This window comes from Scyliorhinus canicula, chromosome 4, assembly GCF_902713615.1.
Source record: "Scyliorhinus canicula chromosome 4, sScyCan1.1, whole genome shotgun sequence".
NCBI classification, from domain to species: Eukaryota; Metazoa; Chordata; class Chondrichthyes; order Carcharhiniformes; family Scyliorhinidae; genus Scyliorhinus; species Scyliorhinus canicula.
In genome coordinates, this window is record NC_052149.1 from 46,851,420 (window position 1) to 46,879,196 (window position 27,777).

The 27,777-nt window shown below is 44.7% G+C and overlaps 1 protein-coding gene across 1 annotated transcript in view; it reads right to left on the reverse strand.

Annotated features, from left to right (window-relative positions):
* Nucleotides 1-279: 279 nt before the first annotated feature.
* The window catches only part of ccdc17 (coiled-coil domain containing 17), an 88,749-nt gene continuing 61,251 nt past the window's right edge, over nucleotides 280-27,777 (reverse strand). The window contains exons 11-15 of the mRNA XM_038794175.1: nucleotides 21,534-21,619; nucleotides 17,481-17,696; nucleotides 10,591-10,813; nucleotides 1,250-1,360; nucleotides 280-790 (exon numbers count right to left, since the gene is read on the reverse strand). Coding sequence (XP_038650103.1) covers nucleotides 635-790; nucleotides 1,250-1,360; nucleotides 10,591-10,813; nucleotides 17,481-17,696; nucleotides 21,534-21,619 — 792 coding nt within the window. The 3' untranslated portion in view covers nucleotides 280-634. The remainder of the gene's footprint in view (nucleotides 791-1,249; nucleotides 1,361-10,590; nucleotides 10,814-17,480; nucleotides 17,697-21,533; nucleotides 21,620-27,777) is intronic.

The following is a 27,777-nucleotide window of genomic DNA, read 5'->3' on the forward strand; positions in this document are numbered from 1 at the left end:
TAGATTAGGAAGAGAATTGAGAAATATTGGGATGCTGTGGGAAGATGCAGTTGAGGTGGATGATCAGCCTCTGTAATTATTTTGTTGAATGGTGTTGGAGGCCCAAAGGGCCAAATGACCCAGTCCAACTCCTATTTCTTATGTTTAAATGGTGGGTTTTACTATAGAGTGATATCATAGCTAAGGTGTCAGTGGGTTTAAGATATTCGAACAGTTTTCTCCAGAAATATTTGATTTTTGTTATTTTGTCGATTACAACCACAACATTTCTCATGCAGGTTTTCAAAAAATTTTTTTATTAGGACTAAAATCAGATACAATAAATCTGTAGCAACTTCAAACAGGGCAAGGTTTTTTGAAGAGACAACCTTTATAATGCTCTTAAAGTTAGTGTAATGAAGATCTACAAAATAGATGACTGACATTATATATACTCACTGTAAGTAGACCATTTAAGTCAGTCTCAGTAGATTGTCTCATATGAGAGTGTCTTATTTGCAATGCTCATGGAAAATGGTTCCTTCATCAAGTCATTTTGATCTTCAATGAAATTAATCTTTCTAGTTTTAACATTGTCATATGTTTAGATCATGACAGCTCTGTGGGGAGTAGTCAAGGAAAGGATCGATCTCTCTCACCTTTGATTGGGTTTGTGGAGGTCAGCGCGGCCATCATTAGGAGGAAGGTCAATATGAGAAGGAAGTGAGAGATAATGAGCTGTCGGAGGATGATAAGAGGGGTGTTGAGGGGGAGGTAGGTTTTCAGAAGGAGCAACACTGTGGTTTGCCATCTGCAAATGAAACACAAGAGTTAACATTGACTTTATAAAGAGCACAGTCTTAGTGATGGTCCAATTACCCTTTCGGCACAGATATATGATCTTTATTAATGGGCTATTATCTTCAAATGTAAGCTATCGTGTAACGTAGACTGGAAACTAAAGCTAAAATGGTACAAACGACCAGGTCTACATAACTGTTAACTTTTTGATTAGAACTTGAATTTAAATCCGATTAAATTAAAACAGAGGACAACAGGAAGTTTAAAATTGTACACACAATTCCATAGGCTACATTTTCCTTTAACCTTCCATATCGGGTCCATGCAGAACCTTCACCCTCTGGTCCAACTCCAATGACATCAAATCAGTTTCCTAGGTTGCAGTCAAATCTAAGACTGGCAGAATTCCTACCAACACGCCTAGCAATAATACCCAGAAAAATCCATGCTGTGCTGAAGCAGGACTTACCAATGGTGGATATTGATACATGGAAGCATTGTGAGGATCTATAGCAGCCATTGATTGCACATCAGCATCTCTTGCATTTAACACTCTTAAGTAGACTTCAGCACTGCCAACCTAAAATTTGAAAATTAAATCAAATCATCTCTTAATTCCTCAAGAACATAAAATAATTTTATTCTGCTTATTCTCCTCCTTAAAGCACAATAATTGTTGCAAAGTGCATTACTTCAGTACACATGTTCATGTAAGAAATACATGCCCTTCTTCACAATCCCCCATGCCGATACTCATTATGAACTTCTAACAATTATGAATGGGCCCTAAACTGATGTAAAAAGTCAGAGGTGAATCAATAATGACATTGTTTAGTGGTCTCTTTGGGCCACATTATAGTTGAAACTTTCTTAGAAAACACAACACTTTAGAAAGTTGTCATTCAGATGTGCAACATAAATGTATAGAAATATCCCAAATATGGAAAACAAATTGGGGAAATGTCTGGAATGCTTCTCATGGTAATAGAGATTAGATTATTAGAGGAAGAAGCTGGGTTTCTGGTGGGACAAGACCTCAAATTTGCTACACAATGCAACATAAGGAAATTAAACAGGGAAAGATATCGGATGCCAGAAGAGTATAAACTGGCCACATTACATTTTTATTTAAATTATGTACTGGAGTGCTACTTTGGGCTGCAGTAGAGTGCTTAAATTGGTGTTTTGTGACTGAGGGAAATTAAGGGTTAATTGCAATATAAAGTCTAGTCTTTCTTCGATTTAATAATGAACTAAAAATTGCTGTTTGGGTTGGAAGAAGGTGAATTTTAGGCCACCTTTAAAACAGCGAAAAGTGGCACAGTGATGCAGTGCTTAGCACTGCTGCCTCACGATGCCGAGGACCCGGGTTTGATCCAGGCCACGGGTCACTGGCCGTGTGGAGTTTATATTCTCCCAGTATCTAAGTGAGTCTCACCCCCACAGTTCAAAGATATGCAGGGTAAGTGGATTGACCACCCTAAATTGTCCTTTCATTGAAAAAAAAAAGTTGGGTACTCTAAATTTAATTTTTAAAAAGCTTTAAAACTGGATTCATTCAGGCTCTGCTTTCAGCTGCAACTAGTTAATTAGATAACTTTATTTAACCAGTGTACAAAGGCTAGATTCAGGCAGTATAAAGGCAGGCTCTCTCACACTGCTGACTTTGTTTTCACTGGAGTGCTACTTTGGGCTGCAGTAGGCTGCGTAAGTTGGGGTTTTGTGGCTGAGGGAGTGCGGTGAGGAGGGATTTGATTTGATTTATTGGCACATGTACCAAGGTACAGTGAAAAGTATTGTTCTACACACAGTCCAGACAAATCGTTCCATACGTGAAAAAACAACAATATATAAATACACAATGTAAATACATAGACACAGTCATTGAAAGAGGTGGTCCTTTCATTTTCTACCTGTCCTCAAAGGCAAGTGCTGGCTTTGCAGTGGGAACCATAGGGGCCACAAACGATGGCTTTCAGAGGTGATGTCATGATGTCACAGTTCAGAAAGTGACGTGGTAGCTGATTGCTGAGTATGTCCTGATAGGCATTTATCAAACTATCTTAAATTTGAAGTAATTCTTTTAGCAAGGGTAGAGACTTAGTTGATTTACATTTTTCTTTAAATATAAAAGTCTTCTAAAGTTTTTAATTTAAAAGGTATAGTCGTGGCAGGAGAGCTCAAAGCCGTGGTATGCTCTTCCTGCTCTATCTGGGTACCGGGCACATTTCCAGTCCCCAGGACTAGCATGTGTGCAGGAAGTGTGTCTAGCTGCAGGTCTTAGAAGCTTGGGTTTCAGAGCTGGAACAGGGACTAGGGACACTGTGGAGCTTCCGATTGAATGAGGGAATCGTAGATAGCATGCTGAGGAAGGTGGTCACACCGCAGCTGAAGGGACTTTAGGAAGGAAGTGAATGGATGATCACCAGGTAGTCCAAGAGAAACAGGCAGGTAGGTTAGGAGTCCCGCCAGCAAATCTGTATTCATTTTGTAGGCTGATCAGAGCATTGGTTCCTCCAGGGAGTGCAGACAGAGTCAAGCTTCTGACACCATAATAGTAATCAATATTTTCTGATAGGCAAAAAGGGCTATTTTAATGTAAATATTAAAGCCCAGTTTTAATACCCTTTTGAAAATAAGGATTTCAGCACTCAGGCCATGACAAAAATTGGTGTTTAGTCCAACAGAAGTACAAAAGCCCAACACATGCATAAACTAATTGTAGATTAAAACAACATTTTATAACAAGCTATTGTTCTAATAAACAGATTTTCAAAGTCAGTTTGACATTAAGAAATGAGCTGTACCAGTAATCTAGATCAAGGTCAAAGTAAGCACCATAGCAATATGAAGGCACCATTGTTCATAATGTGGATAAAGTAAAGTCAGCAGAAAATCAGTAAAAACCAGTCTTGATAATAACACAAAATCGCATTCCATAGTATGCACAAGTATTCAAACATGAAACATTCAGAACTTACATTGCACATTGAGGATTGACAGTTAACCATCGAATCAAATGTATTTGATTCTCACCCAAACCAATTAGGACAACATAGTGGTGTAGACAGATGTCTAAAGACTGATAAAATTCTCCTTAAACATGATGGTCTGTACGGCCATCTTTATCCAGGATCATTCTATACTTTGATCGGACTACTCGCTATCTCTATTTTCATATTTTCACTTTTCCTCTCGAACTCTTGAAGTAAATGCAAGCTGTTTTGCCGTAAGAAAGAAACCATTTCTGTGTTATTTCGAAAGTAAAATTGTTTAGAAGTTACTTCTCTTTATGTCCTTTTGCTAGCCGGACTTTATTGAGAATAGATTTAAGTTTCTCTTAATTGTAATCAAATAGAGGCAATAAAAGTTTCTTGTTTGCATCTGAGAAGTGTAACACAAATTTCTACTGAGTTTTAGTGTTGCAAGACTTCACTAGATCTGCATGGTAGATCTCTACACACCACACACAGCTTGTCAGATCAATCACTGCTTAAAAGTTGATGCAGGAGGGAGGATATTAGAATTCTGGATTACTGGGATTGTTTCTGGGGAAGGTGGTACCTATACAAATGGGATGGTCTACATCTGAACCAGGACCGGACTAACATCTTAGCCAGCAGGTTTGCTAGTGTTGGGAGAAGTTTAACAAATTCGGTAGGGGGAAGGGACACAGACTGTGAGCAGAATAGGGACACAGCATAAGACAGTAAAGCAATCAAGTCAGAGGGAGCGCAGCTGTATTAAGTTTCAAGGGAGTAAGGCAAGGCTGGATGGCCACTACCTTAATGCCAGGAGTTTTACAGGTAAAACGGATGAGTTAAGGGCAAGGATTGACATGTGGAATTGTGATATAGTAGCCATCACGGAGACATGGCTGAGGGAGCAGCAGGATTGGCAGCTCAACGTCCCAGGATTCAGAATCTTCAAGCGAGACAGGGGAGGAGGTAAAAGAGGAGGAGGCATTGCATTATTAGTAAAGGAGTCAGTTACTGCAGTAAGGAGAGATGATATCTTGGAGGGAGCATCAAATGGATCCTTGTGGGTAGAGTTTACGAATAAAGAGACAGCCACATTGCTTGGTGTTTATTACAGACCCCCATATATTCAGCAGGAATATGTGCACAATTCACGGAAGTGTGTAAAAATAACAATGGAGTAATTATATTAGGTGAATTGAGCTTTCCCAACATTAATTAGATGGAGTGGAGTTCTGAAAATGTATACAGGAGAACTTTTTAGGTCAATATATAGAGGGTCCAACAAGGTGCGGCGCAGTTTTGTACCTAATTCTGGGGAATGAAGCTGGTTGAGGTGTTGGTGGGGAGCATTTTAGTAATACTGACCAAAATATTAGACAAGGTGCCAAGCCCAGAGAACCATGGATGAACAGAGATATTCAGGATACAATGAGAAGGAAAAGAGGCGTTTAACCAGTACAAGGGCAGCAAATCAGCTGAGGCATTGGTGGAGCCTAGAAAGTGCAGGGTGGAGCTTAAGGAAACAATTAGGAGAGCAAAGAAGAGCTATGAGAAAGTTCTGGCTGAAATGAAATGAAAATCGCTTGTCACAAGGAGGCTTCAATTAAGTTACTGTGAAAAGCCCCTAGTCGCCACATTCCAGCACCTGTTCAGGGAGGCTAGTACAGGCCGTGCTGCTGGCCTGCCTTGGTCTGCTTTAAAAGCCAGCTATTTAGCCCAGTGTGCTAAACCTTCTGCTGGTAAAAGTAGGGAGAATCCCAAGATATTCTCTACGTATATCAATGGGAAGAGAATAACCAGGGAAAGAGTAGGGTTCATTAGGGACCAAGGGGGATTTCTGTGAGTGGACCAGAGGGCATTGGTAGGGTGTTAAATGAATACTTCATCCGAGAGAATGAAGATGCTGGTATGGAACTCAGAAGAGAGACTGTGAGGTTCTTGAGCAAATTGATATAGGGAGTGACAAGGTATTGGAGGTGTTGGAAGGTTTAAAATTGGACAAATCTCCAGGTCTGGGTTAATTATGTACCAGGATGCTGTGCGAAGTGAGAGAGGAGGTTGCAGAGGCTCTGACCCAAATTTTTATTTTTTCTCTGGCTATGGGGGAGGGGCCAGAGGACTGGTTAACAGCTAATGTGGTTCCACTATTTAAAGAAGGGTTGTAAAGATAAGCCAGGGAATGTCAGACATCAATGTCAGGGCAACAATTGTGAAATTTCTGAAAGAGAGAATCTATCTCCACTTGGAGAGGCAAGGGGCGCGATTCTCCGCTCCCACGCCGGGTGGGAGAATCGGGGGAGGGCCGCTCTGGCATGCCCCGCGATTCTCCCACCCCCCCCCCAAAATGGCATGTTGCGTTTTGCGACACGCCGCTCGGAGAATCACGGGCCGCCGTTTTTCACGGCGACCCGCGATTCTCCGACCTGGATGGGCCGAGCGGCCTGCCGTTCCTGACTGGTTCACGACGGCGGCAACCGCCGGTTTGTGGTTTGTGGGGGGCAGAGAGGGGAGTGAGCACCATGACCATGCTCGGGAGGGGACTGGCCCGCGATTGGTGCCCACCAATCGTCGGGCCGTCGTCTCAAAGGGCCGCACTCTTTCCCCTCCGCCGCCCCGCAAGATCAAGCCACCACATCTTCCGGGGCAGCGGAGGGGACGACGGCAACCACACATGCTCGGCTGACGTCATTAGGCGCGCCAGTCGTGTCATTCTCAGCGCGCCGAGCCTTGATGCCAGCAACAAGGCCCCGCGGCCAAGATTTACGGCACGGCCCTCCTAGGCCCCCGGGGGGGGGGGGATAGGGGGCCAGGAACGCCTCTCCGGGTTTCACGACGGCATTGGGCCTTGCGGAGAATTCCGCCCAAGGTTTGATCAGGGATAATCAGCAGAGCTTTGTCAGAAGGAGGTCATGCCTAACAAATTTGATTGAAGTTTTTGAGGAGGTGATCTGGTGTGTACGTGAGGGTACCATAGATAATGTAGTTTATAGGGATTTCAGCTAAAGCCTTTGAAAAGGTCTCACATGGGAGACTTATAATGAAGGCAAATGCACATGGGGTAAAGGGTAATTTGATAAGGTGGATTCACAAGTTGTTTAGATGTAGGAGACAGAGGGTAATGGCAGATGGCTCCTTTAGTGATTGGAAGCCAGTGTGTGCAGTACCAGAGGGATCTGTGCTGGGTCGCCTATTATTTGTCATTTATATAAATGACATAGATGACTATGTGGGGGTAGGATCAGTAAGTTTGCGGGTGACACAAAGCTTGGCTGGGTGGTTAACAGAGGTTGAGTGTCTTGGGTTGCAGGAAGGTATTGATGGGATGGTCAGATGGGCAGATAAGTGGCAGGTGGGATTTAAGCCTGAAAAGTGCAAAGGAGCAATGTGCCAAGGAACAGCATGACACTGGGAAGTTCCAAGGAACAAAGGGACTTTGGCATGTTTGTCCATAGCTCTCTGAGGCGGAAGTGCAGGTGTATAGGGTGGTGAACAAGGCATATGGGACACTTGCCTTTCTCAAGTGAGGCACAGATTACAAAAGCAGGGACGTCATGTTGGAGTTGATAGAACTTTGATGAGGCCGCAGCTGGAGTACTGTTTGCAGTTCCGGTTGCTACATAATAGGATGGATGTGATTGCACTGGAGGAGGTGCAGAGATGGATATAGATAGGCTAGGAGAATGGGGCAAAATTTGGCAGATGGAGTTCAATGTGGATAAGTGTGAGGTTATCCATTCTGGCCAAAAAAATAGAAAGGCAAATTATCTAAATGGAAAGCAGATTCAAAATGCGTCTGGGCAGAGGGATCTGGGTGTCTTTATTCATGAATCGCAGGAAGTCAGTATGCAGATACAGCATGTGATTAAAAAGGCAAATGGAATATCACCGTTTATTGCAAATGGACTGGAGTATAAAAAGTAGAGAAATGTTGTTGCAATTGTACAGGGTGTTGGTGAGACCACATCTGGAGTATTATGTCCCGTTTTGGTCTCCCTATTTGAGGAAGGATTTGGTGGCATTGGAGGCAGTTCAGAGGAGGTTCACCAGATTGATTCCGGGATGAAAAGATTGACGGATGAGGAGGGATTGAACAGTTTGGGCTCATACTTGCTGGAGTTTATAAGAATGAGAGGGGATCTGATCGAGGTGTACAAAATACTAAGAAGGATTGATAAAGTAAATGTAAACCAAACAAGAGGTCACAGATATAGGTTGGGAGTTGGTTGATTTCGAACTCAGATGAGGGTGTGGGTGATGAATTTGTGGACTTCGCTGCCCCATAGTGCAGTGGAATCTGAATCATTAAATGGTTTCAAGAAGGAGATAGATATATTTCTGATTTTAAAAATGTGTTAAAGGGATTTGGGGAACAAGCAGGGAGGTGGATTTGAGACCAGGAAGTTCTCAGCCATGATCGGATTGAATGGCAGAGCAGGCTCGAAGGGCTGAATTGCCTACTTCTGCTCCTAATTCCTATATTATCCTTAAACCAAGGAGCAGATTTAGAACAGAGAGTGGAATTTAGTCATTTTTAACACAAAATATCAACTGGATTTCCAGAGAGAATGATTTAAAAAGTGGTTTAGAGTCACAGATGGGAGGAGGAGGGGTGGGTGTAGGGGTGGGGAGAAGAGACACTGCAATCTGGACACATCAACAAAGATGGGCTGAATGATCTTCCCCAACTAGATGCATTTTGCAATCACCAGACTTAAACCTGCATTCATCAGCAGTCCCTCGATTTGAGGAGGACGTCAACTGCCTTGAGTCTTCATGTAACTGAACAATCCAGTTCCTATCAGCAGATCTTTGAGCGCATAGGGCTACAGAATTCTCTCAGTGCAGAAGGAGGCCATTCGGCTCATCGAGCCTGCAACAACCCTCAGAAAGAGCACTCCAGCAAGGACCACGCCCCCATCCTGAAACACCAAGAGGCAATTTAGCATGGCCAATCCGCCTAACCTGCCCATGTTTGGACCGTGGGACAGAACCCATACAGACATGGTGAGAAATTGCAAATTTCACAGTCACCGAAGGCTGGTATTGAACTTTGGTCCCTAACGCTGTGAGGCAGCAGTGCTGAGCACTGCACCACCTTGCTGCCCATTTGGAAGGATGACCTGTGTTGTGAGATCCTTAACTTTGCCTCTCGGCCACTCCTCCCAGTCATCAATTACAAAGTTGGCACACTTCAAGGAGAACTTCTGATTACATGGAAGCATTTGCTTTCGTCTTGCTCTGGAAAACTGGCCATTTTAGAGTTGAGAAAACTGGACCTGGAACATGGGAGTCGCTTTTCACCCATCCTGATAATGTCCAGTCGATCAAGGTTGATTTTGCAGGAGTTTTGCCTGAATGCAAAAACACTAGCATTTATCAACAGACCTCCCATTGAATCCAGAGGATGCTGTGGAGGTATTGCTTATGGAATTTCTCTAGCGCTCTTGTCTGTCTCTGATAAGAAAAGTCATATCTCATTACAGCACAGGAGTGTGTGACAGCAAATGCTCCGTACACTTGGACTCTTGTTGACATATGTTGTCAAACACTTACTTCTGTTGTTTGTAGAAGGCTGAACTGCGCAGCTGATCCAATGTTAGGATCCCCTAGTTAGCCTGCTGAGGCTAGTTACTGAGTTTAAGAGAGGTAACCACCAAGGCACCAAGGTATGGGAGGTTGCTCAACTTAATCCAGAGTCTCTCTTTAACATATATGGGAGGTGCAATATTTGCTGTCCAGGTGTGGGTTGATATTTTGTTTGCACATTGTAGCCATGCTGGCCACGCAAAATGGACACTGAGCCAAACTAAAATGGAAGACAGAAGGAAAAGCCTGTTTAGTGAGAACAGACAGCCTGCTCTCAACTAATTAGCATTTTGCAAGCAGCAAACCCGTTTCTGGCCAGGTGCAAGATCTCCAAGCCAAAGGTGTTAATGGCAAAGCGCTTAGCATTCTGATGAGGCAACCCAGATCCAGGCACAAACAATGGCAACATTTCCATCTCAATGTAACACTTAATTGGTTGTGCAAACAGGATGGCACCAGAGTAACGAATATCGAAACCACCCCCCAACATCGAGGAGAGGTGGACCTGCATTCATCAGCAGTCCCATTGGAGGATTTCGAAGGTAACCGTTTGGAAACGCTCCAATCGGTACCGAAAGGTAGAGCCCGCCTAGAAGGGGGCAAGGACATTAGAGAGGGGTATAAAGGCAAATTCCCCACAGAGCCCGGTCTGTTAAACCCGTGCTCCGGCCCTGATAGACATCTTGCATCCTGACTCCAGCCGTTGAGCACCAGCCGCCGAAACCGTAAGTTCAACGCTCGCTACGCGATCCAAGCCCACTAGACCCCCAGTACCAGAACGCTTGCTGAAGGCTGCAGTACAAGACCAGGACGAAGGCCTCGTTCTCTGACCTTGCCTGTTCCTGTTAGATAAGTATTCTGTTCACTTAAGTTTAGTTATAGCTTAGTCTCTTAGTGTGTGCATGAGTATTTATTATAACTGTATAATAAATATTGATCGTTTGAACCTTACTAATCGGTGTATCGTCTTTATTACTTTGAACTTGACCTTGGAATACTTGTGACGTTGTCTATACGGCAACTGGCGACTCCCAGAGCTGAATAATTACATACAACAGAGCCTAGTAGTGTTAAGCACACGTCGAATTCGGAGGCGTGTTAATACACTCCAATAAACGCGTTTTACAACCACAGTAAAACGTGCAACAACATCATTCAACCTGCATTCCAGACTGTAAAGAGGAAAATATAACCTGTTAAACATTTGACTTGATACATGTATCCATGTGTCATTTATATATACCTGTGGAATTCCGTTGAGCTGGCCCGTTGTGAGGGATGGTTTAACTGGTAAGGATCGTATCGGAACTTTCCAGCGCCCACTGTTAACCTGATTATGATTATCAAATATATCAATCTTTGCCCAGCCTCTGGAAACCAGGCGCTGAACCACTTGGCCATATGGATCAAAGCCCCCTGCAGCTTGAAGTTCAATTACCAATGAGATTCCTGGGGAAGGGCGGACTCTATCAGAAAATAAAACCAAAAAAAAGTTAGAAGAAAGACATCTTTGACCTTATCTGTAAGGTCTTTGAACATATTGTTGTTTTCCATAGTCATGTCCATCTCTCCTACAATCCCCATCTGAGCCCTGCCAAATACGTTTCAGCATCTTGTACAGCATTAGAATAACTCTAACCAAAGTAATAAATGAGATTCTCTGTGACTGACCGAAGTGCAGCAGTCCAATTCATCCTCCTCAACCTCTTTGCAATCTTCAATGTCAAACACATCATTCTCTTCCAGCTATTTTCCTCCCCTTGTCCAGTCCTATGTCACTGTACTCACTTTGTTCTTCTCCTACCTCTTTAGATGTAGTCAGAACATCAGCAGCAATGGCTTATCTTTCCACTGATGGGGTGTCACCTCAAGTCTCCCTCAAGTATCTATTCTTGATTCTCTCTTCTTTCTCATCTACATGTCATATCTTGGTGACATCATGCAAAGACACGGTGACACAGTGGTCAGCACTACTGCCTCACAGCACCAGAGGCCCGTGTTGAAATCCGTCCTTGGGTGACTGTGTAAACTGCACACAGACATTCTCTCCATGAATTTCCCCTGGGTGCTCTGGTTTACTCCCAAGTCCAAACAAGTGCAGTTTAAGTGGCTTGGCCATACTAAATTGCTCTTTAGTGTCCAAAGGTATGTAGGTTAGGTGGGTTATGGGGTTACGGAGATAGGGCGGGTCAGTGGGCCTAGGTAGGCTGCTCTTTTAGAGGGTCGGTGCAGACTTGGTGGGCCAAATGGCCTCCTTCTACACTGCAGGAATTCTACGGTTCTATGATGAGATCAGCATTTGGCTTTCACCTTGTACCTATGTTATGGCCTATAACAGATGCAGGATGTCTTGGGCACAGTAGGTAGCCTTCCTTCATCAAAGACAGAAGCTCCATGTTTGAGTCCCACCCCAGGACTTGATGGCCAAGGAAGCCATGTTCAAAATGTGGCTGAACAGGTCGACTGTCAACATATAAATCATTCCAACGCATGTCAATGGCAGGCAACAAGAACAGGAGAAATTCCTGGTCAGCCACGTGATGGAGCCTCTAACATCACACCAGACTACAACAAACACATAAAAGTGCATGGTGCTACATAAACCTGAACTCCCCAAGTGAACTGTAAAACACCATACACCATAACAGATGCAAGAATAACAATATAGCACTGCAGATACAGGTTTTCAGGTCACTGATAATCTGGTTTTCCCTTGAATTTATTTTTGGTGCCCCTGGCGGGTTCCTGAAACGAATGCAGGAGTCTCATTTCGATGAAATTACGTTCTTGTACTTATTTCAGACTATGATTTCTATATTTATTTGCCCAGTTGGAGCTTGTCATGCATCTTTTCTGGGTCTTGAACAGTTTAACCAGCAGCCCTAAAGACATCCCCCATATTTTCAGGTTAGATGGGTTAAATTGTGAGGTGAAGGAAAGTGCATTGTGTAGGCAGACACTAGTTGATCAGGAAAGGGTATTAATATAGCATTAGATACATGGGCATTCATGGACTAAATGGCCAACCTGTGTGCATTTTACACTCTAAAATGATTCAAAGCTCATATGGTCTGTATTTAAAACAATGCTTTAGCAGCACAGAATAATAGAGTAATTGAAGAGTCCCCAATCCACCTGCAATTGACAGTAAACGGAGTCAGTTATTTGCATTTGTGCAAAGGTCAAGAATAGACTCCCTACACCACAAACCCTGTCAGAATATATTTTGTGAACATGCATAGTGCTTGTATTATTCCTCATATCTGAATAAAGCTCTTAGTCTTACAGTTGAAGTAGATGCTTTATTTCTATGAGTTTGTTCTTTCTCCAGCACTTATATTATGTTACATCTGAGCTGCCTGTCTGTGTCCTGCACACCAGCTGCCGATATATATATATATATATATACACATACACACATCTCTGGTGCTCCCTCTAGTGGTCATTTAGTTATAGTATATTTACATTAACCCCTTGTGTATATACAGTGATGCATATCACTACATCCCTCCTTTTTTCTTTTTACATATTTTCTGTACTTTGTTAAAGAAAATTTTACAAAACAGGTAGATAAATGATGATATGCCCCAAGTTGTGATGATATTGATGATTGTACAAAGCCAATTAATACTTATGAGTCCAATCTTAATAAAAAATATTATGAGTCCAGACTTTATGAATTTGTTCGGTTGAGGTTTTCTTCTGTTGTTGATGTGGTAATATTGATTTTGTAATTCCTTTGTGAATGTCGTCAGTCTTCTTGTTTTCAAGTTAGCAACAAATCATCACAAGGTGTTTGAGTGGTCGAACCACTGATGTTGACTGGCGTGGACTTTTTTCTGTGCTTGGATTGGATTTGTTTATTGTCACGTGTACCGAGGTACAGTGAAAAGTATTTTTCTGCGAGCAGTTCAACAGATCATCATAGTACATGAGAAGAAAAGGGAATAAAAGAAAATACATAATAGGGCAACACAAGATATACAATGTAACTACATAAGCACTGGCATCGGATGAAGCATACAGGGTGTAGTGTTAATGAGGTCAGTCCATAAGAGGGTCATTTAGGAGTCTGGTGACAGTGGGGAAGAAGCTGTTTTTGAGCCTGTTCATGTGTGTTCTCAGACTTCTGTATCTCCTGCCCGATGTAAGAAGTTGGAAGAGTGAGTAAGCCGGGTGGTAGGGATATTTGATTATGCTGTCCGCTTTCCCCAGGCAGCGGGAGGTGTAGATGGAGTCAATGGATGAGAGGCAGGTTTGTGTGATGGACTGGGTGGTGTTCATGACTCTCTGTAGTTTCTTGCGGTCCTGGGCCGAGCAGTTGCCATACCAGGCTGTGATGCAGCCCGATCGGATGCTTTCTATGGTGCATCTGTAAAAGTTGGTAAGGGTTAATGTGGACATGCCGAATTTCCTTAGTTTCCTCAGGAAGTATAGGCGCCGTTGTGCTTTCCTGGTGGTAGTGTCGACGTGGGTGGACCAGGACAGATTTTTGGAGATGTGCATCCCTAGGAATTTGAAACTGCTAACCATCTCCACCTCGGCCCCGTTGATGCTGACAGGGGTGTGGTATCGATTTAGTGTGTTATATGTCTTGAAAGCTGGTGTGCTTGTTTGTTCCGAAGCAAATGTGAATTTGTGAGATTCGCTGTCATGCCATGGTATGTTTGTAGTCTTGTCATTGTTTTGGAGTGTGCTGTTGCATTGTCCTTCATATGCAGAGTTGTACCATATTGTTCAGGTCATTGTCTCATTGTTGTTGTTTCTGTTGTTTCCGTCTTTGTTGTTTTCGTTGTCGACTTGTTGTTGTTGTTTTGGTCGTGCGTGTTGTTTCTGTTTTTGTTGTTTTTGTTGTTGTTCCTGTTGTTATGGTCATGCTTGCTGTTGGTGTCTTTGTTATGCTTCTTGTTGTTGTTTTTGTTGTTGTTCTTGTAGTTTTTGTTGTCGTGCTAGTAGTTTTTGTTATTGTTCTTGTGCTTCTTCTTGTTTTTATTGTTGCTGTTGTTGTTCTTGTTTCTGTTGTGCTTCTTGTGATTTTTGTTGTTCTTGTTGCGCTCAATGACTGTTCCATGTGGATAATTTGAGTCATTCTCAAATTTATTGGTGTCAGTGTCCTTTGTGGTATCTGATGTTTCATTGAGCGTTTCTTCTTGAGGATTGTGAGAATGATCTGATGTTGCATTGATCTTGCTGACATCGGTCATTCGTGGTGGATTTGATTCCTCTTCTTTGCTTCCTTGGTGCTCCTCGTCTGGAGTCATTTCTGGTTCATTTGAATCATCTTTGCTTTCTTGGTGCTCCTCCTCTGGAGTCAAAATCTTCAAGATTTCATTTTCTTGTGTGTATATGAGAGTAGATGAGGTTTCAATTGATGCGGTCTCACGAGACTCATGAGTGGTTGTGCTTTGATTGTCAAGTTCTTTTGTACAGATGAACTGAGATCTGTCAGTCTCGCTGTGATCTTGCACATCTTGTATGGGAATTGTGATTTCTTCGTCACTTGTCTCACATACAGTGGGTAGACGTACATTGTCTTCTTGTTGATTATGTGAGGTTGGTAGACTTTCATAGTCTGCTTCTGGTTGCTCAGATAAGGTTGATAGACCTTCATGGTCTTGTTCTTGCATGGACTTCGCTCTGGAGTCTTTAGTTGCTTCCATTTTAGAGTCCGTCAACAAGCTCTCTGTGGAGGCTTGCGTTGATCTCTGTGTGGAGTCTTTCAGCGCTCTGTGTGGAGTTGTGCAGTGTTCTCTCTCTGGAATTGATCTGTGCTCTCTCAACGGAGTCGTTCAGTACTCGCTGTGTGGCATCGTTTTCTTCTTGAATATTTGACAGGTTGCTGTCATCCAATGTAGCGACGATCTGCCATTGCATCATGGTATTGGATTCATCTACCATCAGTAGAGTCGTGTTGAGCTTTTCAACCTTGTCGCTGATGCTACGATTAGCATATATGAATAATTCAGCCACGTCGGAGTAGTATTTTTCAATAAACAAATCATGTTTCTTTATTTCAGATTTGTTATTGCCCTCTTCATGTTCAATGGACAAATCATCTTCTTTGGTTTTGGATTTGTCATTGTGCAATTGTGCAATTTTCTTGCAATTCCCTTTGGGTGGTGCAAACTGCTTGTTCCAGAGTGCTGTGAAAGTTATGTTCAACTGCTGGTAGACATTCAGGCAATGCTGTGCCTTTTGAGGTTAAATTTGTTGGTTTTGTGCCTTTAACAGCCTTGTTTGTGATTTTCAGGCATTTCCCCTTTAACTGGACGTGGTCTGAGTTGTCCGACGTCATGACGCTGGTGACATAAAGCGTAGGAATCGATTGCGCATGCGCAAATCGATTTCCCTTTACTGTGCGCTTTTTCGTAAACTGCGCATGCGCAGATCCCTCTTTGAGCTGTGCGCTCTTTTTGTTCAACCCGCAAATGCGCAAAACGATCTGCGTCCAAAACGTATTTTTTCAATTGCGCATGCGGTTTCCTGCACATGCGCAGACCCAGATTTGCGTCTTGTGTTCCCCGGGCAATTTAAAATATGCTCAGACGCCATTTTAACTTCTTCAGACCCGTGCAAAATAACTTTTTCGCCATTTTCTCTTGTTAAAAACGTTGTTATTTTTTTTCTTGCAATCTGCATTTGTCAATTGCGATTTCCAGTGTTAAACCTTTCTGTTATGATGATTGTTTGAGTTTTGCAACACTCATTCCCTGTGCAATTTGGTCTCTGAGCATTGAATGTCTTAAAGCAGCATTGTTACTGGTGTTACAGTAATCTTTAAATTTTTTAAGTATTACATTTAATTTGGTGTTGTCTTCATCTTTCAAGCAATTAAAGCAGTTATAGATTTCTCTAGCTTCATGTCCTGCTAGTAGAAGTGCTATTTTCATTTCTTCTGAGGCTGTGCTCAACTCATTAGCTATGAAATACAGTTTGAACGCCTGTTTAAACATTTTCCATCTAGGACTTAAATTACCGGTTATTTTCAGCTACGGTAGAGTTCCAACGCGTTGCATCGACTCCCCACGTACGAGTTTTCTTCTGTTTTCGATCTTGCTTTGTCTGCATCTTGTGTAACCTTCTAGTAAGCGTTCTGAAGACACCTGGTACCATGTATTATTCCTTGTGTCTGAATAAGGCTCGTAGACTTACAGTTGAAGTGGATGCTTTCTTTCTCCGAGTTTGTTCTCTCTCCAGTATTTATACTATGTTACATCTGAGCTGCCTGTCTGTGTCCTGTACACCAGCTGCCATTCCTGTGAAGTGTGTCTTGACTTCTTGTTTGTTTATGTATATATACATCTCTGGTGCTCCCTCTAGTGGTTACTTAGTTCTAGTGTATTTACATTAACCCCTTGTGTATGTACAGTGATGCATATCACTACAGTGCTGTTATTGAAGTCTTGTCGTCTAATACAGGTTGGGCTTTTTCCCCTTTGTCTTTGACAGCCCTCAGGATTGGATTGAGAGAACCATGGTGTAATGACATCATGATAGCAAAGAATAAAGAACAACGCAGCACAGGAACAGGCCCTTTGGCCCTCCAAGCCTGTACCAGTCATGATACCATCCTTGGCCAAAACCGACAGCACTTCCAAGTGGCGTATCCCTCTACACCCATCCTATCCATTTATTTGTCAAGATGCCTTTTGAAAGCAACCTCCCCTGACAGCACATTCTGGCACTCACCACCCTGTGTAAAATACCTGCCTCACACATCGCCTCTAAACATTGCGCCATGGACCTTAAACCTATGCCCCTTAGCGACTGACCTCTCCACCCTGGGAAAGAGTACCTGCCGATCCATGCCCCTCATAATCCATGCCCCTCATAACCTCTATCAGGTCACCCCTCAAACTCCGTCATTCTAATAAAAACATTCAGCCTCTATGCATAGCTAACACCCACCAGACCAGGCAACATCCTGGTAAACCTCCTCTGCACCCTCTCCAAAGCCTCCACATCCTTCTGGTAGTGTGGCGACCAGAATTATACGCAATATTCCAAGTGCGGCCTTACCACGGTTCTATTCAACTAGCATGACTTGTCAGTTTTTATACTTGATGCCCCGTCCATTGATTATGGGCAGTACAAGAGCACATACATTCTGTCAATAATGCGTATCGCTATTACCTGGGCACTGGCTGCTTCGCAGACAATATTCCAAAGGTGCCTTTAACTCCTTCAGACATGTAGTGAGGCCCGGCTTCCATTTCACAGTACACTGCAGGTAAGGCAGATGGCTTTCCCATCTCCTGTCCATTATTATACAAGCCAGTAACCAAGCGGATAAGGCGATATGTTGGGAGAAGGCCAAGGAGAAAATCATAAAAGACAACAAATCCTGCCCTGGAAACAGAAATATTAGTTATGAAACAAGGTATTTTTTGTTTTTTACATATCAAGTTCAAGAATAGCTTAGGAGCCAAAATACCAATCCTGTGGTGGAAGGAAGGCAATGTATTACATCTGGAGGTGTTATTTTAAAGATTCTGCTTTGTGATGAAAAGTGTCATTTTAAGTGCCCCTAGTGCATTAATATGTTTCCAGTATGCTTTTGAGTTGCCGTGATGGCACTTAAGAGATAGTCTTGTCTTTTATTGTGCTGGGGTATAAACAGTGTAGTAATTTCTTTTATAACATTAAGCATGAAAAAATTTTGAGCAGAAGCAATTTTGAGTCTTTAAATTGATTTATTATTTTAAAATGTCCACACATTCTGCAGCAAAGAATGGGAGAATGCCTCTCTGCTTCAAATCGCCGAGCAGAAACTTATAACCAAGTTCCGCACACATGAGTACGGCCTCAACCGGGATCTTGGATTCATGTTGCATTACATTCATCCCCCACCATCTGGCCTGGGCTTGCAAAATCCTACCAACTGTCCTGTTTATTGAGCTAATCCAATACCAATTTGATTTGATGATGAACTAACCCCATTTTGTTTTTGTTTTAATTGAATTTTCTCTTTTTTAAACTGCTGTAAGGGCAACCAAAGCATCCATCAAATTTACTTCTTCGTCTACTTCTGTACATGGCACTCTCAAGTAAGTTGATAAAAGGTATGCCAACTTCTCATGCACATCTTTCTGTTCCCCATTAAGAAGCATTGGGCTCAAATACCAAATTACAAACCAGGAGTAATAGGCCATTCAGCCCTGAGAACCTGCTCCACCATTTAATAGGATCATGGCTAATCTGATAGTAATCTCAAATGTGCAATCTGTTGACCCTCAATAACCTATCACGCCCTTGCTTACCAACTGGTAAAGAGTTCCAAACACCTGCTACCCTCAGAGAGAGAATTTCACTTCATCTCCATTTTAAATGGGTGACCTCATCTTTAAACAGTGATCTCTAGTCATAGATTCTCCCGAAAGATTAAACATTCTTTCTATATCCACCGTGTCAATACCCCATAGGATCTTATATGTTTCAATCATGTCACCTCTTACTCTTTTATACTCCAGCAGATACAAGACTAACCTGTCCAATCTTTCCTCATAAGACAACCCACACCACTCATTCCAGGCATCAGTCTGGTAAGCCTTCTCTGAACTGCTTCTAATGCATCTACATCCTTCCTTAAATAAGCTGACTAACAGTGTACACAGTACTCCAAATGTGGTTGCACTAGTACAACTTAAGCATAACCTCCCCAAATGATAACATTCCATTAGCTTTCCTAATTACTTGCTGTACCTGCCTTTTGCGATTCATGCACTAGGACACCCAGGTCCCTCTGCACGACAGAGCTTTGCAATTCTCACCATTTAAATAACATGCTTATTTTTAAAATTATTTCAGCAAAAATGGACAATTTCACATTTCCCCACATTTTTCTATTCGCCAGATCTTTGCCCACTCACTTAACGTATCTATATCTTTTTGTAGCTTCTTTTGTCTTCTTCACAACCTACTTTCCTACCTATCTTTGTGTCACCAGCAAATTTAGCAACCATCCCTTCATCCAAGTCATTCATATAAATTGTAAACAGTTGTGGTCCAAGCACTGATCCTGCGGGCACACCACTTGTTAAACCCTGTCAACCTGAAAAATACATATTTATGCCTACTCTCTGCTTCTTGTTAGCTAAACAATCTTCTATCCATGCCAATATATTATCTCCTACACTATGTGCTTTTACCTTTGATGTGGCACTTTATCAAATGCCTTCCGGAAATCTAAGTACCATGGGCAGGATTCTCTGATCCTGAGGCTAAGTGGTGACCCATCGTAAACGCAGTTGCATTTTACAACGGTGTCAACAGGCCCCCAGGATCAGCGATCCTGCGCCTCACAGAGGGCCAGCACGGCACTGGAGCGACTCATACAGCTCCAGTTGCCGATATAGGCGTCAAAACGGGCGCTGCGGGATTGCGTATGCGAATTCTCTCATGCGCTTTATGTTGCTTTCTCCGCGCCGGCCCCGATGCAACATGGCGGAGAGCTGAAGCCCGCCCTCTGATCGGTAGGCCCCAATCGCGGCCAGGCCACAGTGGAGGCCCCCCCCCCGGAGTCGGATCCCCTCTCCCCCCCCCCAGCAGGATGAACTCCGAGGTCCTGCCGGGTGAGACCACATGTGAACGGCGCTGGTGCCGATTCTACGGTGACCGGAGAAATCGGTGGAGCGGCGTCGCGTGAATCGTGCCCCCCCCCACACCGATTCTCCAACCCGGCCTGGGGTTAGAGAATCCTGCCCCATATACATCCTCCAGTTTCCCTTTATCCAGAGCACATGCTACTTCTTTAAAGAAATCTAATAAATTGGTTAAACATTATTCCCCTTTCTCAAACCATGTTGCCTCTGCCTGATTACCATGAACTTATCCAAGTGCCCCCCTATAAATTATTTAACAATAGCATTGAACATTTTCCCTACGACTAAATGGTAGTTTCCTGCTTTCTGTCTCCCTCCCTTATTGAAACATTGTGCTACATTTGCTATCTTCCAATCTAATGTGACCTCTCCTGGCAATTCAATGCATCAACTAGCTCACTGGATCCTTCGTTTAAGACCCTAGGATGAAATCCATCAGGATCCAGGCTCTTGTCAGTCTGCAGCTCCAACAACTTGCTCAATGCCACTTCTCTGGTGACTGTAATTTTCATGAGTTCCTCCCTCCCTTCCAGTTCCTGGCTTTAGCTGCTTTTAGGATGTTACTTGAATCCTCCATAGTGGATTAGACAATTAGAATGTTCTTGGTGCCATGGCCACTTCAAGAACTTTAAAGATTTTTTCCGGGGGGAAAGGAGAGGCGGAGAGATATAAAAGCCGAGGTTAGGTGGGGGCTAAGCTGCAAAGCATTGTGCAGCTACCAATATCCAACACCTTACCAGAGCAACTTCATGAAAAGTCATTGATGCCAATTAAGCTTTTCCTTTCATGACTTATTGCCCTGTCATGAGTCAGTAGGCCCATATTCGGCATGTTAAATACAGCAGAGCAATTGAAGCAATTTCACCGTACATGTGAGTTAGAAGGAAGGAGGGAGGGGATTCTGAGGTTGTGCAAGGAAAAGCAGAAAGGTTTAAAAACTTATTAGTTTTCTGTATTTTCATGGCAGTTAAAGGAAAAAAAGAAGAAAGGTTGAGGGTGAGCAGGAGTTGACCCCAAAGTGGATTGGAAATACAATTCAGTTGAGGCACAGTTTGGAAGCAGAGGGGGCTGGCAGATGGTCAACAACCAAGTCCACAACAATCAAAGAAGAAAATACAGATCACTGGGTCATAGGTAGCTTTCAAAACAGAAAATCTTGATCCAGTGGCGGAAGTAGCCATTAATTACTCATAAGGAAAATTTAAATATACTTCTTTGTTGTAACACAACAGCCTGTGGCTGAAAAATTAACACCCAAGTGTAAAGTTGCCATAGTCGCAGATGACCATAGGTTGCTATTTCTTAGAGAGCGGAGAGCTGACTGGAGGTGATTTAACGTGAGAGTCACCACACCTCAGGCGAGGGGTAAGGTTGAGAAGGCAGGGCCTTCATAGGTAACAGTAACCTCAGCCGGCACGGGAATCGAACCTGCGCTGCTGGCCTCGCTCTGCATCATGAACCAGCTGTCAGCCAAGTGAGCTACAAGTGCAGGACATTAGGTAAAAATGGTGTGCAATGTACTAACTGGGTGCTTCAGGGAATATAAATAATTGAATCTGTAAGATGCAAGAATGTTGGTACTTACGCTGGGTCATAGGGTGCAGGTCCTAAAGCATCTGGAGGATCCAGTAAATGTTTGGCAATCATTGGTGTCTGTGGTCTGACATGGTCCTATAAAACAGTCAATGGGATTTGTTTAAAGTGTTCACATTTTTTTGTGAATGGTTTGATTTCATCATAGTGTGAAACACGAGCACGGAGACAACCAATTTGGGTATCCAACGCTAGAGCATCAACATTTTTTGTTATTCTTAACACAAATTTGATACATTGCAAACATGTCTCTCCTTTGTCAGCACCAAGTGTCTTAATCCTAACATCCTCCAGTTTTTCAAAAAATTATCATTGTAAACCAGATGGTCGCTGAACAATAATGAAAATATTATGAACTGTGGGCAGTTTTGTGCTGTGTTCCTTTGCCCGGTTGGATGCAGGATATCAGCTGTTTGTGATCAAACTTTCTTTCATAAGGAGAGATTTTAATCCCACCATTCTGGGTTGGGTTTAAATTAAGATTTTTAGTAAAGGTTAGTGGAAAGGACCAAGGTATAAGATAAGTTACAAGGAAGTACATAATAACTAGAATTTTCAGAAAACTTCTTTTTTGGGATAGGATGGTGGCTCATGTTCATGCATACACTTCTATTGAAAATGTCCACAAATTATGTGCTTCCTTACACAATGGATTATGATTCAATCAAGTAAAATTTAAAAAAATTTTGATAAAACAATTTTAATGAGGTATTTTTTGGCATTGTAAAGAGTAGAATTTCAGAACGTGAAAACAAAAGGACTGTACAATAAACAAAGTACACAGTGCAATTGCCCTAACCCGTCCTACCCAGATCTGAACAATTGACCCCCTATACTACATTCCCCTAACCCTCCCCCCCCACCCCCCTGCTGACGATTAATTTTCCGCGAAGAAGTCGACGAACGGTTGCCACCTCCGGGCGAACCTGAACATCGACCCTCTCAAGGCGAACTCTATTTTCTCCAAACCCAGAAAACTCGCCATGTCTGACAGCCAGACCTCCGACTTCGGGGGCTTTGAGTCCCTCCAAGCTAGAAGTATCCGTCTCCGGGCTACCAGGGAAGCAAAGGCCAAAACGTTGGCCTCCTTCGTCCCCCGGACTTCCGGGGCCTCTGAAACCCCAGAAAACGCCACCTCCGGACTCATTGCCACCCTTGTATTCAATGCTCTAGACATGACGTCCTCGAACCCCTGCCAGTATCTCCTAAGTTTTGGACATGCCCAAAACATGTGGACATGGTCTGCCGGTCCTCTCAGACACTTTACACACCTGCCCTCTACACCGAAGAATCTGCTCATCCGGAACACTGTCATGTGGGCCCGGTGGACGACCTTAAACTGAATCAGGCTGAGCCTGGCACATGTTGCGGTCCCATTAACCCTGCTCCTCCCACAGGCCTTCCCCAATCTCCACTCCCAACTCCTCCTCCCATTTATGCCTCAGCTCCTCAGTCTGCCTCTCCTCTGCCCCCTTGAGCTCCTTGTAAATATCCGAGACACTTCCCTCCCCCACCCATCCTCTAGACACTACCCTATCTTGGATCCCCCTTAGTGGCAGGAGTGGAAAAGGTGGCACCTGCCTGCGCAAAACGTCCCGCACCTGAATATACCGGAATTCATTCCCCCTCGTCAACTGAAACTTGTCCTCCAGCGCCATCACCAATGCCCCCAGACTGGTGCCTCTATATGAGGCTGCGTCCAGCCCCCCCCCCCCCCCGGCCAATAATAGTTGCTGAAATTCGGCAGTGCAAGCCCCCCCTCCCCCCCGGTTCCGCTCGAGCATCACCCTCTTTACTCACGGGGACTTGCCAGCCCATACAAAGCCCAAAATGATCGTGTTTACTCTCTTAAAAAAGGAACGTGGAATGAAAATGGGGAGACACTGGAACACGAATAAGAACCTCGGGAGGACCGTCATTTTAACTATCTGAACTCTCCCAGCTAACGACAGCGGGATCACATCCCACCTCCGGAACTCCCCTCGCATTTGATCTACCAGTCAGGACAGGTTCAGCTTGTGTAGTCGACCCCATTCTCACACCACTTGTATTCCCAGGTACCTGAAACTGTCCCCAACTAACCGGAACAGCAGCTCCCTCAGCCGGTCCCCTTGGCCCCTCTCCTGAACTACAAACATTTCACTTTTTGTCATATAAAATTTGTACCCCGAAAACCGGCCGAATTCCCCCAGGGTCGCCATGATTCCGTCCATCCCAGCCATCGGATCCAAAATGTACAAAAACAGGTCATCTGCATACAATGAAACCCTATGCCCCCCCCGGACCAGCCCCTTCCAACCCCCTGAAGCCCTCAGAGCAATTGCCAGCGGCTCTACAGCTAGCGCAAACAGCAGTGGGGAGAGGGAGCACCCCTGTCTCATCCCACAGTGCAGTCTGAAATAGTCGGAAGTCGCCCTGTTTGTCCTCACACTTGCCTCCGGGGCCTGATATAACAGCCTGACACAGTCGATGAAACCCACCCCAAATCCAAACCGTCCCAGCACCTACCATAAGTAGTCCCACTCTACCCGGTCAAATGCCTTTTCCGCATCCATAGCCACCACTACCTCCACCTCCTTTCCCTCTGGGGGGCATCATGATCACATTGAGCAATCTTCTTATATTTGCCACCAGTTGCCTACCTTTAACAAACCCTGTTTAGTCCTCCCTAATAACACTCAGCACACAATCCGCAATCCTAGTGGCTAAAAGCTTTGCCAGCAGTTTGACATCCACATTAAGAAGGGAGATCAGCCTATCAGACCCACGTGACTCCGGGTTCTTGTCCAGTTTTAAAATCAAGGAGATGGTAGCCTGCGACATCATCTGGGCCAGCACCCCTCTGTCTCTTGCCTCATTAAAAACCTTGACCAACAACGGCCCCAATATCCCGGAGAACTTCTTACAAAATTCTACCAGGTACCCATCCGGCCCCGGGGCCTTACCTGATTGCATGACCTTTAAGCTCTCTAATATCTCCTCAACTCTGATCGGGGCGCCCAGCCCTTCAACTAGCTCCCTACCCACGTTTGGGAATGTCAGGCCGTCTAAGAAGCGTCTCATCCCCTCCAGCCCCGCAGGGGGCTCCGAGCTATAAAGTTTGTAATAAAAGTCCTTGAAAGCTCTGTTCACACTCGCCGCATCCACTACCAAGTTACCGCTTCCATCCACCACTTTACCTATTGCCCCAGCCGCCTCTCTCTTTCTGAGCTGCTGAGCCAGCATCCTGCTGGCTTTCTCTCCATGCTTAAATATCACACCCCTCGCCTTTCTGAGCTGCTCTACTGCCTTATCCGTGGACACCACCCCAGCCTCCTCCGTTCCCTCAAGAGCTCCACACTTGGGGTCCCTGCATACCGCCTGTCAATCTGCAGAATCTCCGTTAACAGTCGGTCCGTTTCTGCCCTGTCCATCTTGTCCCCGTGAGCCCGGATTGAAATCAGCTCCCCTCTCACCACTGCCTTGAGCACCTCCCACACCACCGCTGCTGAGACTTCCCCCATATTGTTGACCTGCAGATAGTTTTGTATACACTTCCTCACTCTCTCGCACACCCCTTCATCCGCCAGCAGTCCCACATCCAGCCTCCACTGTGTGTGCTGGAAGCTCTCTTCACTCACGTGTAGCTCAACCCAATGCGGGGCATGGTCGGAAATGGTGATTGCTGAATACTGCGCATCCACCACCCGTCAGTAGATCCCTACTCAGTATTAAAAAATCGAACCGGGAGTAGACTCTATGAACGTGCAAGAAGGAGAACTCGTTCCGTCGGCCTACCAACCTCCACGGATCGGCCCCCCGCATCTGCTCCATGAACTCCCTCAGCTCTTTTCCCATTGCCGACAGTCTGCCCATTCTTGAGCACGACGGGTCCAGGCCTGGATCCATAACTGTATTCAAATCCCCTCCCATAACCAGCTTGTGGGAATCCAGGCCGGGTATCTTCCTCAGCACCCTCTTTATGAAATCCGCATCATCCCAGTTTGTCGCATATATATTGACCAGGACCACCTTCCTCCCTACTAGCCTACCGCTAACCATAACATAGCGACCTCCCCCATCCGAAACAGTATTCCCCACCTCAAACTGCACCCACTTATTCACCAGAATCGCGACTCCCCTGGTCTTAGCGTCTAGCCCCGAGTGGAATACCTGACTAACCCAGCTCTTCCTCAACCTGATCTGGTCCGCTACTTTCAGGTGCGTCTCCTGCAACATTATCATGTCTGCCATTAAAGCCCTAAGATGCGCGAACACTTTAGCCCTCTTCACCAGCCCATTTAGTCCTCTAACGTTCCCCGTCACCAGCCTAGTTGGGGGGCACCGTGCCCAACCCCCCCTTGCCGGTCAGCCATCCCCTTTCCTGGGCCTGCCCCCAGCCCCTGTCCCGTGCCTCTGTAGCCCCGCCTCCTGGCAGTGCCCATCCCCGACCTCTTCTCCACTTCTAAAATCAAATCCCTCCCTCATCAGCCAAGCAACCCCCCCCCAGCAACAACACTAAACTAACCCCATCCCTAATCTGATTGTATACACCCCCCCCCCCCCCCCCCCTGTGCTCCCGCAGACTAGCTCACCCAGCTAGCCTGGGTGGCCCACGGTTCCGGCGCCAGCATGTCTCCCACCTATTGTTGCCTATCTGCCCTCCCCCCGCCCCTCAAAACCATCGCCCTCATCAACCCAGCCCTGACGGCCACCCCCTTTAAGAAACTGACGCCACCCAAAGTCAGTATAAAGAAAAACAAAGCCAAACTCTCACCATAATACAGATCAAAGTAATACCACTCAGAATAATACAAAGTCAAAAATCCCCACCACCATCCCCCTCACAACACAGAAAACCCACCGAAATGGAAATTTTTTTTTACTACTTTCCCCTTCTTAAACAAAAACACAATTATCGAAGAGAAAAGCCAAAAACGAAAACAAACAACCAAATAAATCAGTGCAAACAGCATTTGATAAGAACAGGAAAAACAGTTTCTCAAACTTAGAGCAAAATGCTCTCAAGTTGGCACCAGTCCTTTCTTCCTGGCAAACTCCATAGAGTCCTCGGGCAACTCAAGGTAGTGATGTTGGTCCTCAAGCGTAACCCAAAGTCGCGCCGCATACAACAGACCGAACTTAACCTGCTCCTTGAAAAGGATCGACTTGACTTGATTAAAGGCCGCCCTCCTCTTGGCCGCCTCCACACTTAAATCTTGGTACACCCGCAAAATGCTGTTGTCCCACTTACAGCTCCGCGTGCGTTTGGCCCATTGGAGAATACGCTCCTTATCCGGGTGCCTATGGAACCTGACCACCATCGGCCCGAGTGGGGTCTCCCTGCCACGGCTTCTTCGCCAGTGCTCTGTATGCCCGATCCACCTCTAACGGTCGGGGGAAAGCCCCCTCTCCCAGCAGCTTCTGGAACATTTTCACCACAAACTCCCCGGGATCGGCCCCCCGCCCCCTCCGGGAGGCCAACAATCCTAAGGATCTGCCAAATCTCCAATTCTCCAAATCCTTTACCTTTTTTGCCAGTCCCTCAGCATCCCCACCTCCATCTCCACCGCCGTCTGGTGTTCCTCCTGTTCAGCTAACGGCTTCTCCAGTTTCTAGATCGCCCGGTCCTGGGCATTTAGCCTCCTCTCCATCATTTCCTTAATTGGGTCCAGACATTCCCGTTTCTGTCTGGCGAAGCCTTCCCGGATGACCTTCATGAGGTCCTCCGTTGATGGTTAGGGCCGAAACCCCAGGGGTGTGGACACCGGCCATCTTGTCCGCTGCTGCAGCCAACACCCAGCTCGACCCTGACTTTTTGTTTCTTCCCTTTCGATCTCTTCGGGCTCTCTGTTCCATAAACCAATATATACACCGAACACTTGTTCACTGTTTCTTCAAATCCAGCGCTTAAAAGCGCAAACAAAGTCGGGGGGAAAGGTCCGACTGTTTAAGCAGAGCGGGAGCCACCAAATGTGCAACCTACTCCCTCATGATCGCCACCGCAAGTCTTCAATCAAGTAAATTAACAGAAATCAAAGGAACGCCACCAGATCCAATGTGGAAATAGTGTGACCTTTTCGTGAAAATAATAAAAATGTCCACATTATTATTCGAAATGGTGTATTTTGTGAATATCTGATCAACTCCCTTGTTATGAAAAAAAGTTCTTTTAAACATATGCACAAATGTATTTAAATCATAGCTACTCAAACTCTCTACTGGTTCCACCAAAATCAAAGAGGCAGCAAACCTTA